The 11,041-nt window shown below is 37.5% G+C and overlaps 1 protein-coding gene, 1 long non-coding RNA gene and 1 other non-coding gene across 3 annotated transcripts; 1 reads left to right on the forward strand and 2 right to left on the reverse strand.

Annotated features, from left to right (window-relative positions):
• Nucleotides 1–868: 868 nt before the first annotated feature.
• On the forward strand, nt 869–9,505 carry LOC123868928 (golgin subfamily A member 4). Its single transcript, XM_045911612.1, has 9 exons — nt 869–2,448; nt 2,825–3,058; nt 3,738–3,992; nt 4,791–4,994; nt 6,113–6,339; nt 7,237–7,339; nt 7,996–8,161; nt 8,655–8,794; nt 9,149–9,505. The coding sequence occupies exons 1-9, from the start codon at nt 1,036–1,038 to the stop codon at nt 9,308–9,310; spliced, it is 2,904 nt and encodes a 967-aa protein (XP_045767568.1). The 5' UTR covers nt 869–1,035; the 3' UTR covers nt 9,311–9,505.
• Trnal-cag lies at nt 5,547–5,630 on the reverse strand. Its single transcript has one exon. It is a non-coding gene; the product is annotated as a tRNA-Leu (tRNA).
• A 141-nt stretch (nt 9,506–9,646) lies between the features above and the next one.
• LOC123868943 lies at nt 9,647–10,234 on the reverse strand. The gene is made up of 2 exons (XR_006796765.1): nt 10,097–10,234; nt 9,647–9,721 (listed from the first exon to the last, which is right to left on the reverse strand). It is a non-coding gene; the product is annotated as an uncharacterized LOC123868943 (long non-coding RNA).
• Nucleotides 10,235–11,041: the final 807 nt, after the last annotated feature.

Below are 11,041 nucleotides of genomic sequence, written 5' to 3' on the forward strand. Positions count from 1 at the left end.
GATGCCACAGATAGATACACACGTCAAACTTATAACATCCCTCTTTGCGTCGGGGGTTAATAAAATGGTTAAATAATAAATTATATTAATGTTACAATCTGTTTCATTTCTTTGACCTGTGTTGGAGTTTGTTAGTACCTATCTTGAATGAATGATATCTCTATGGTACCTATAGTAGGTACTATGAATTTAATGTGAAATAAACATCCAAGGCGCCGCTTCTTTTTGTACTCTTAGGGTAGAACCACCATTTTTGATTAGCTCGGCTATAAAAGCCGGGCACTCCCGAGCACAAGATTCATTCCGCCGCCGACCTTAGTGCAGCATCGACGTGGTCTGGCTCGTTTTATTTTGATTATTTGTTTTGAATTTTAATTGAACTTTGTTCCAATCATAGAACTGTTTGAGAATTTTAATTGTATTTGTTCAAAATAAATTTAATTTTTTTAAAAAAAAAAGGGTTTTCACTTTTGTACCTAAATGTACTGTTATGGGCGCTTTATACCGCGCCGCTCAAGAAAGACTGAAAACGCGAACGAACTTGAAAGAGATTTCCTTTTCTCGCTCAGCTTCATATTCTAAATTGCTGAGGGTCAAGATCCCTTCCATTAATCACATAATGGTAGCGGTTTTGTTGTGATAATTCGGTGGAATCCCAGGTCCTGCCGCATACAAAAGTCCCGCCTAACCTAACCTAGTTGCTAGGTTATTCGTCTGTGTAAATTACCATAGACTGTTGGTATGTAGCTTTAGTCTATGCACTGGCTAATCTGTGGTCTCTATCAAACTTTTGTCTATGGCATATATCAAAAATCACAGACCATGTCAAAAATAAAAATCAAACGGTTGTTTTTGTTGGTTGTTTTCCTTCAGCTCAGCTCCGTTTTCGTTTGTTTGTCAAGTTTGTTTTGGGAAATAAATTGTGATTTTTAATTAATTAAGTATTTCATAAGTAAAAGTTTAACGGAATACCCTCACTGAATAACTCGAATATGGCTTTAGTGTTTGATTGTGTAAAAAAGTGGAGTTTCTGTGATGAGTGATACCGACGACACCGATGTTCTTCTGCTGATACCACCGAATTTCTTCCTCGTCAATTCTTCCGGCTCCGAGGATTCCTTCCTGGAGTCCTCGAGAACCGTTGTCCACAAACCGGTTTCGTGCACCGCTCAAGTTCTTGGCAAACTGGTTAACCAAGTCCATTCACTGGAATCCCGTTTAGAAACGTTAGAACTCGATACCAGTGAGATCTCGAGCGTAGGATCACGTAAAAAGGTTTGGGATACTGAAAGTTTCGATAGTCGTAGCTTAGATCGCAAGTGTTTCACTTTCCCGCGCAGACGTCGTCGTAAAATTAGAAAGGTACGAAGTAAAGATGTATCTTTGACGAGCCTCGATACTTGCGGAAAAGATATCTGCAGTTTAAAACTGAATTTCAAACCTGAAAAATTAGAAAAATTAAATGATTCACTCAGTATGGATGGTGATATTAGCAGTATCGTATCAACGCCGAGTAAAAGGAATGATAAACTTCTTTTACACGAAATAGACGAATTCTTAACCAGAGTGGAATCTTACGAAAGCCCTGATTCGAAAAACAAGGATGCAAACCAAATAACTCCTGATAATATTATTAAAGCAACAGGTGATTACATATCGCAGAAGTTAGAAGGGAGAAACATAGATGAAATTCAGCTGCCAAGTGGAAGAATAGTGTCAAGTAATATTTTAGATAAGTATATTTATTTAGTTAAAACAGCAAATCATTCGCCCCAAAGTACATCTTCGGTAAGTAATATTAGGACTGAAATTGATCACACAAGTTATGTCCATACAAGAAGTGAAAATGATTCAAATTGCATGCCTCTTACGTCAACAAAACCCAATACAAAATCTCCAAGTATAAGAAAACTAAACTTCTCTGACACCAAAGATGTGCAGTCAACGTCAACACCCAAAAGAAATATGCAACCTTCATACACGGATACATTCAAACCATCATCAAACAAAATATTAGACAGGGCATCCAAAGTTCTAGAGCATTACAAGTCTCAAAGTCGCAATACTCAGAGTTCTATGTCAGATGCAAGTGAATTGACTTCGAAGAGAGATGAATTCACTAAAAGAGATGACTATGTGAAGAAAGATGAATTTATGAAACAAAATGAATATATAAAGAGAGATGAATATATGAAACAACATGAATATGCATTGAAGAAAGATGAATTTATGAAAAGAGATGAATGTATGAAGCAAAATGAATATATTATGAAGAGAGATGAATTTAAAATGCCTCAAATGAGGCCTTTTGGCTTAGACAGGGAAGGCTATAAGCTGGAATCCATAGACACAGATTTGTTGAGCCTAAGCGAGCTATGGGGGGAGAGGGGTGACAGGGGAGAGAAGGTAGATAGTATTAAATTGGAGGAGGAGAGATTGAAAAGAGAAGTAAGTATATTAAATCACATTAAATCATTAATGCTGTGTCTGTATGAGCTATGTTATTGTGCTCTCTAAAGCTACTAGAACAAAATGTTTTATAAAATTTTCAGCAAGAACTAACTTTTGATTTTAAATTCTATAAAGAGTATAAAAATAATAAATTCATTTTCTTAGAAAGGTTTTTCTTTTGTTGTATCTATTTGCCTGCATCATATTTCATTTCATTTATTAGCTTATCACTGAAAACAATGCGAAAAAAATTATCATTATGCAAACCTGAAAAACTTTCTTAACTTCTGTTAAGCAGCAGGAAACAGGGGGATTTTTTATTAAATACTGTAAAAACTAAAAACGAATACAAGCTATAATTTCCCATTCACAGCACTGTGAAGCAATGATCCAACAACTACAAAAGAAGATCCTGGAACAGCAAGAGAAGTTAGCAGTTGCCATGAAAGTGGACAAAGCAAAAGACACAGCAATCAACAAGCTGCGTGAAGCTTGGCTGCGTCTCACTGGCAGCTTGGACAGAGCTGAGGAAAGACACAGGGCAGCGTTAGACCGGATGGTGCGAGAGGTTGATAACTTTAAGATGGTTGCTGGGGAAGCACAGAAGGTAAATCAGCCTCGATAGCGCAATAGTTAAAGGAAAGTACTGGAATCTGAAAGCTCGCTGATTCTAATCCCACCCATTGCACTATTGACATACCTACTTCTAGCACAAGCTTTACACTTAGTTGGAGAAAGAACATTAACAGAAACATTAGTTATCCTGATAAACTTTGCTAATATATATTTTATGGATAATCATGAGTAATTATGTCCACTTGATGATAAATTGTGATGCTTTGAAAATCTATACTAACATTATAAATTCGAAAGAGTGTCTGTTGGTCTAGCTTTACATTGCCCATCCGTTAAACTGATTTTGACGAAGTTTGCAAGGATTTCCCAAGAAAGGATTTTTGCCCAGGAAAATTGAGTTCCCAAATGATTTCTTAAAACCTAAATTTACGGCGATGAAGTTGCAGGCTTCACCTATTTCTTACAGAGAAAGATGTAGGTTATTTTTTATCCTGAAAAATGAGTGAACAATATTTTTAAAAATCCAAAACTAGGTAATCTGTTATTTTTGGAAAAACAATTACATGTTTCTTGCTGGTTCTTCCAAGTCTGATGGACAATCCGAACAAGTGCTAGATTCATATAGCTATTCAAAAGTTTTGGAAAACATTATTTCTTTAATTAATAAGTTTCTATTCTTGGTTTCCATTATTTTATTATTTCCATTGCAGAAAACAAGCCATTTTGAAACAGAACTTTACAAAGCATTGGACCTGGCTCACGACTATCAAGAGAAATGCAAACTCCTGACATCAGAGAAGAAGGACTTACAGGAACAGATGGAGAAGACAGCGGAGAGCAAAGACGAGACAATCAGACTGAAGGAGAAAGAGATTGAGGTGTTAAAGGAAAACTGTGAAACTGTGATGAGGCTGAACAAGCAGTCTACTGATTGTGTTAAGAACTTAGAGGATGCTTTGGAAAAGGTAAATCACTACCTGTAATCCGCCAATCAGCACTCGGCCAGAGTGGCAGACTACGGAGACCTAAACTCTTCTTATTCTGAGAGGAGACCCGTGCTCAGTAGTAGGCCGGCGATGGGTTGATCATGATGAAAGTGTTTTTTTTGCTATGGACATTTTACCGTATTTGACAGGTTATTAGGGTCCATACCTCAAAAGGAAAAAAGGAACCCTTATAGGATCTTTTCTGTCTTCTGAAACTGTCTGTCAAGAAACCTATAGGGTAGTACTTCGCGTTGACCTAGAATCACGAAATTTGGCAGGTAGCCAAACAACAACAACAAACAGGTTTGACAGATCTTATAGCAAAGCTAAGGGGAAATTCTGAAAACCGTGAATTTGTGGATACATCACACAAAAAAATTCAAATGTTTCATGAAAAATAATTTGTATTTTCAATTTTCAAAGCAAGATAACTATATTAAGTGGAGTATCATATGAAAGGGGTTTACCTTTATATTCTTAAACAGATATTTTTCATTTTATGCATAACAGTTTTTGAATTATGCATTATCGTGCAACATGTCGAAAAAATACCGTTCGTCCCCTTATCTCCGAAGTTTACTAATCAAAAAATCTGAAATATTTATGATCAATAGAAGTTTACGTATATTTTATAGAAAAAATAAAAACAAAGCTCTGACTATCATAGTTTTTCTTCTGTAGTACGGAACCCTCGGTGCGCGAGTTTGACTCGCACTTGGCCGGTTTTTTTTCAAAACAATGCCACATTACTAATAATGGCATTACATTAATTTACAGGAGAAATCAGACCACGAATCAACGAAAAGCAAAATAATGGAACTGACTGGCAAAGTGAAGACCTTGAGTGAGGAAAGGTGCGTGGAACAACAAGAGAGAGACATCCTGAAGGCCAAGGTGAACGAAGAGAGGTCTCGCTGCAGTGTGCTGGAGAAGCAACTGTGCGACTCACAGAACCAACTCAGTGAGCTTTTGAAGAAATGCGTAAGTGAATAATTGGACCCAGTTATGCAGGTAGCGAGCAAAGTGACCAATTCCCATGCAGATTTCAAAGGGCAAAGGAATCCTTTCCAAGCGAAGAAATTAAAAACTCATTTTTGTGCTATAAAATGCCTATTAAAGCCTACTAATATTATAAACGCAAAGTTTGTATGTATGGTTATGGATGGATGTTTGTTTCTCTTTCATGCAATAACTACTAAACAGATTTGGCTGAAATTTGAAATGGAGATAGATTACACCCTGGATTACATAGGCTACTTTTTATCCCAGAAAATCAATGAGTTCCCACGGGATTTTTTAAAAACCTAAATCCACGCGGACGAAGTCGCGGACATTAGTTAGTTTATAATATTACTTGGACAAATGGTCCATTGCGTGCATGCATTCTAGGTTGTAAGCTATGTGCATAAAAACACACAATTAATATAAAAAAATAGTACAGAAGAGTTTTGTTTTTAATGAATTTCTTGTTAACGAATTGATTTATTTGTACGTAATTTCTAATGAATGTTCTAAAAAAAAGCAAAAAGCGTTTGTCAGAAGTGGGATTCGAACCCACGCCCACAGAAGTGGACTGCGACCTGAACGCAGCGCCTTAGACCGCTCGGCCATCCTGACATATACATGGGATGACGAATTTTATGAACGAATTAGCTTAAGTTAAGCTCTCTTCATGAGCATGTCGGTGACGCAAATGTGAAGTTTTTACCCATCTCAAAATCGCCTATAGAAGTTTTCACTTCAATTATAAATTTATTTTTTAGAGTTCCGTACCTCCAAAGGAAAAATGGAACCCTTATAGGTTCACTTTGTTGTCTGTCTGTCTGTCTGTCCGTCCGTCCGTGCGTCGTGTCTGTCAAGAAAACCTATAGGGTACTTCCCGTTGACCTAGAATCATGAAATTTGGCAGGTAGGTGGGTCTTATAGCACAATTACAGGAATAAATCTGAAAACCGCGAATTTGTGGTTACATCATTAAAAAAAAAATGTGTTTCAATTTTCAAACTAAGATATATACCAAGTGGGGCTCAATAAAATATGACAGGGCTTTACCTGTACATTCTAAAATACATTTTCATTTATTTTTCATTAATTCAAAGGACACACTAGACAACGAAACCAAGAACCTCAGGAAGCACCTAGAGCTACAGAAAGCGGAACTAAAGAGTCACTACCAGCAACAACTAGAAGATGCCGTGTTGGCGAAACTACAGGAGTTCCAGAGACAGCTGGACTTGGCTGAGAGAGACATGGAGATGGCTGCGCGGAATAAGGAGTCAGCTGTTATCGACAGCTTCAATAAACAGATCACTAGGATTGAGGAGCAGTGAGTATTTAATTCTAGGGTCAATCTCTCTATCTTTTTCTTCGCACCATAATGGTTCTATTTTTAATCCCCGACCCAAAAAGAGGGGTGTTATAAGTTTGACGTGTGTATCTGTGTGTCTGTGGCATCGTAGCTCCTAAACGAATGAACCGATTTTAATTTAGGTTTTTTTTTTGTTTGAATGGTTGCTTGATCGAGAGTGTTCTTAGCTATAATAATTGAAGAAAATTGGTTCAGCCGTTTGAAAGTTTTCAGCTTGTTTCTAGTTTTCTTATAGAGGTTTTTGTGTCGGGGGTTTTTTAAATTTTGAGTTATTACCAATTTGGTACAGAACCCTAACTATTAATTTGGTGCTTTGGGCATTATTAAGTTATGGCGTGACCTAGGGAAATAGGAATTCATTTTAATATATAGAATCTATACTAATAATAAATAAAATTGAAGTGTCTGTCTGTAATTTCGAAATAACTACCTCATATTAAGCTCATAGGGTTATTTGAACGATACCATAACTGAATCACCCGGTTTTAAAATTTTTGTCTGTCTGTCTGTCTGTCTGTCTGTTTGAAAAGGCTAATCTTTGGAACGGCTGAACCGATTTTGACGGGGTTTTCACAGACAAGTAGAGGATTGACCAGGGTGTAACATAGGCTACTTTTTTAACCGACTTTTAAAAAGGGAGTTGTGTTTTTCTACCTATGTACACCGAAATCTCCGAGATTTCTGAACCGATTTGCGTAATTTTTTTTTTTAATCGATAGAGGAACTTTGCGACATTGTTTCATAAAAAAGTTGGATTCCAACTCCTCAATCCTGATGCTGCAGGGGATTTGACCAATCCACGCGGGCGAAGCTGCGGGCATCAGCTAGTTATTAATATATCATTATGTTTTACAGACACAAGCTGGAGGTGAACGTGCTAGAAGAGAAGCAGAAGGAAGAGATCAAGTTGTACAGGTTGCAGCTGGCGCAGGCGCACGAGAAAATCAGCTTGCTAGAGGTTTATCACACTAATATTATAAAAGCGAAAGTTTGTATGTGTGTGTGTGTGTGTGTGTGTGTGTGTGTGTGTGCGTGCGTGCGTGCGTGCGTGCGTGCGTGCGTGCGTGCGTGCGTGCGTGCGTGCGTGCGTGCGTGCGTGCGTGCGTGCGTGTGTGTGTGTGTGTGTGTGTGTATGTTTGTTACTCCTTCACGCTAAAACTACTGGACGGATTTTGCTGACATTTAGAATGGAGATAGATTATACTCTGGATTAGCACATAGGCTACTTTTTATCCCGGAAAATTAAAGAGTTCCCACGGAATTTTTAAAAAACTACATCCACGCGAGCAAAGTCGCGGGCATCAGCTAGTCTTCTATAAATATTCTTTGTATCAGAAAATCAGTCAAATTTTCTGCAAGAGTGAAAGGGACGCCATCATACGTCGAAGCGAGACAGCAATAGGTGATGAACTAAAAACTCCTTAGAATGGAGGAACTTAGGAACACTTGCTTGTGCTATAAGAGCTACCTACCAAATTTCATGATTCTAGGTCAACGGGAAACACCTTAACAGTTTTTCTTGACAGACACGAGAGGCGGATTGACAGACAACAAAGTGATCCTATAAGGGTTCCGTTTTTTCTTTTGAGCTACTATTTACTATCAATTTTGCAGAATAAGTTAGAAACATACCGACGCCGCAGAGGACAGATCGCGTCTCAACTACACTCAGTGATGGAGTCACAGTGGAGACAGGCTCTGCTCATACTGACGCACGGACACGCAGGCCTCTCGCACCGCACCGCGCCTCCCAGCCTGGATAATACTGCGCCTGAGTCTGGTAAGTGGTCATCATATCATCAACTGACGACCTCCCTGGCGCAGTGGTTAGTGCTGGGCCTTATAAGTGGGAAGTCCCGGGTTCGATTCCCGGCAGAGTTTGGAATTTTATAAATTCTAAATCACTGGTCTGGTCTGGAGGGAGGCTTTGGCCGTGGCTAGTTACCACCCTACTGGCAAAACCGTGCCATCAAAATATAATCATAATTTCAAAATTGCCGCTATGAAAATTGAAAAAAATTAAAGTATTGTTTCTTGTACGATGGTATTCTAGCTATGTCCTTTGTACCATTTTGGTTGCCTGGAAGAGATTGCTAGGTAGCGATAAGACTGCCAAATTGTACCTACCTGCCTATATTTTGTTTTGCTTTGTATGTGTTCTGTATTAATTTTGTGGTGTACAACAAAAGTATATTCACTCATTCATTCATACATACTCTTTGTGTGTGAGTACGACTCGCACTTGACCGATTTCCATTCTATTTAATTGACAGTAGCGACCCCCCTGCCACCGGAAGCGACGTGCAGTAGAGCCGGCGCCACGTCTCTGCCGCCCGAAGTGTTCCGCTCGCGACACACAGACCTACAGTTCGACAATCTGAGCGACCACGAGCTGCAGCAATACGTTAAACTGGTAATTATTAACCATTTATACAAGTACTTTTGAATCATTAAATGCATCTTCCGCGTAAATTATTCTTGACAGACAGACAGACGGACAGACAGTGTGGTTACATCATAAAAGAATTTTTTAAATGTGTCCATGAACAAAAAATTTGTATTTGCAATTTTCAAAGTAAGATAACTATAACAAGTGGGGTATGATATGAAAGCACTTTCCCTGTACATTCTAAAACAGATTTTCATTTATTTTTATGCATAATAGTTTTTATGATACCCCCGGTGTGACTTTTTTTTATTTAGCCGATTTTTTTCTCATGAGATATGGAACCCTAAAAACAAAAGCAATGTATAATTTGATTTCCAGCTCCTAACGAAACCGCCGAACTTCGATGCGGACTCGTCGCCCGACGCTCGCGACAGCAAACATCTCAACGAAGAACCAACCAGCGACCGTCCCGACAAGATGGACCGACGGGACAAAGCCAAGCGCAGTCTCAACCCTGGGAAACCGCCTTGGAAAGCGTAATATTTGCATACAAACCCACAAAAATCTAAATAAGTATAGAAGTGTGTGATTTATGACTGATCCCATGATTTAATGACATATTATAATGTAAAGCCTGACCTGAAAAATGAAATTCCTCGCCGTGTTGCGGAACACCCATGCAACTAATTCATACAATACTTAGTGACCATAGACCATATACTAGTGGCGCTCCCATAGCAAGTTTTTTATTTCTATTTAGTTCATTAAAATCGGTTCAGCGGTTGGGCCGTGAAAACGTAGCAGACAGACAGACAGACACACTTTTTCATTTATAATATTAGTATGGATGTAAGGGGAGGAATATTTTTGATTCAGTTTCGTGCGTATTTTATAGAACTAAAGTGAAATACTCTCGTACAATAAATAATACTAGTTACTCTTAACAGGGCTCTCTCCGTCACTCGTTTCCACTCGTTTCATACAATCGTAGTTCCAATTTCATTTGAATATTAAGCAAGCAAAGTCCATGAAATTTTGCAGACATATTCTAGAAACTAATATCTGTGTCTGTGGTGTTTTAGATTTTTCTAAAAACATGTAGTTTTAAAATTACAGGGGCTCCAAGATTTGTATGAAAGTTTTAAGACCGCGTAACTTTGAAACCGAATATTTTAACAGAAATCTGGAAAACCAGAGACATAGATATTAGTTTTTAGAATATGTCTGCAAAATTTCATGGACTTAGGTTGCTTGATATTCAAATGAAATTGGAACTACGATTGTATGAAACGAGTGGAAACGAGTGACGGAGAGAGCCCTCTTAACATGCAATAGGAACATATCCCGCCACAATATTAGTTAAGTTATTATAATTAAGGAGTTTTGTAATTTTATATTTATTTTGTAATGTCAGTGAGAGTTTATAAAACATTCCATTATAGTGTTAATGAAATAAATCTTTATCAAATATATATTATTCTTTTATTGACGAAAAATATTATTGTTTTACAAGCCTTATAAACTACTACATCATATCCGTGATTTCGTCCCTATTATTTAAGGTTTCAAAATCCCATAGGAACTCTTTAGTATTCCAGGATAAAAAGTATTTCATATCCGTCTTTGAGATCTTTCTCTGTGCCTTATTTCGTCCAAACCGGGGATGCGAAAAGGACAGACACACGCTCGCATTAGTATGGCTTTATAATCAATTTTTGTCTCCGAATTCGTACTAATGATTATCTCTCGCTTTCGCACATTCTATCAATTATTGTAAAAGTCTCCGCCTACTTTCAACAAATGGAGCTAATATCTATAAAATTAAATTATTTGACAAGAACTTTTTTCCCCCTCATTCTCAATAAAAACCTAGCCATATTAGTAAGAGTACGTCTAAAATATCCGTTATCGTATTCTCAAGGGCCGCGGATACACCTATAATTAATTTTACTCACATAAGTAGCTCACATGATTAACTTACGACAATACTAATGTAAACACTTATAAGTACATTTACATTAGTAAATGACTATTTAATAAATTAGGAAATGAATCAAATATTTACGTTAGTTTACGTATTTAACTGACAACTTTAGTAGGAAAATGGCACTGTGTGTGTGTAAATTTGTCGTAAGTTAATCATATTTATGCTACTTACGTAAGTAAAACTTACAGGTTTAATTGCAGCAAACTATACTGAGACCTTAACAATAATTAAAAATGTATATGTGGAACAGATGAATGGTCGAGGATTGATTTTCAAATAAAAGA

Source organism: Maniola jurtina, chromosome 10, assembly GCF_905333055.1.
Source record: "Maniola jurtina chromosome 10, ilManJurt1.1, whole genome shotgun sequence".
NCBI lineage: Eukaryota > Metazoa > Arthropoda > Insecta > Lepidoptera > Nymphalidae > Maniola > Maniola jurtina.

Bases quoted from the DNA above. Each gene is read 5' to 3' on its own strand.
- LOC123868928 (XM_045911612.1), top strand. From the start codon at position 1,036: ATGAGTGATACCGACGACACCGATGTTCTTCTGCTGATACCACCGAAT. The intron at 3,059-3,737 runs GTAAATCAGCCT...TTTCCATTGCAG, and splicing joins TTGCTGGGGAAGCACAGAAG to AAAACAAGCCATTTTGAAAC. The intron at 6,340-7,236 runs GTGAGTATTTAA...TATGTTTTACAG, and splicing joins ATCACTAGGATTGAGGAGCA to ACACAAGCTGGAGGTGAACG.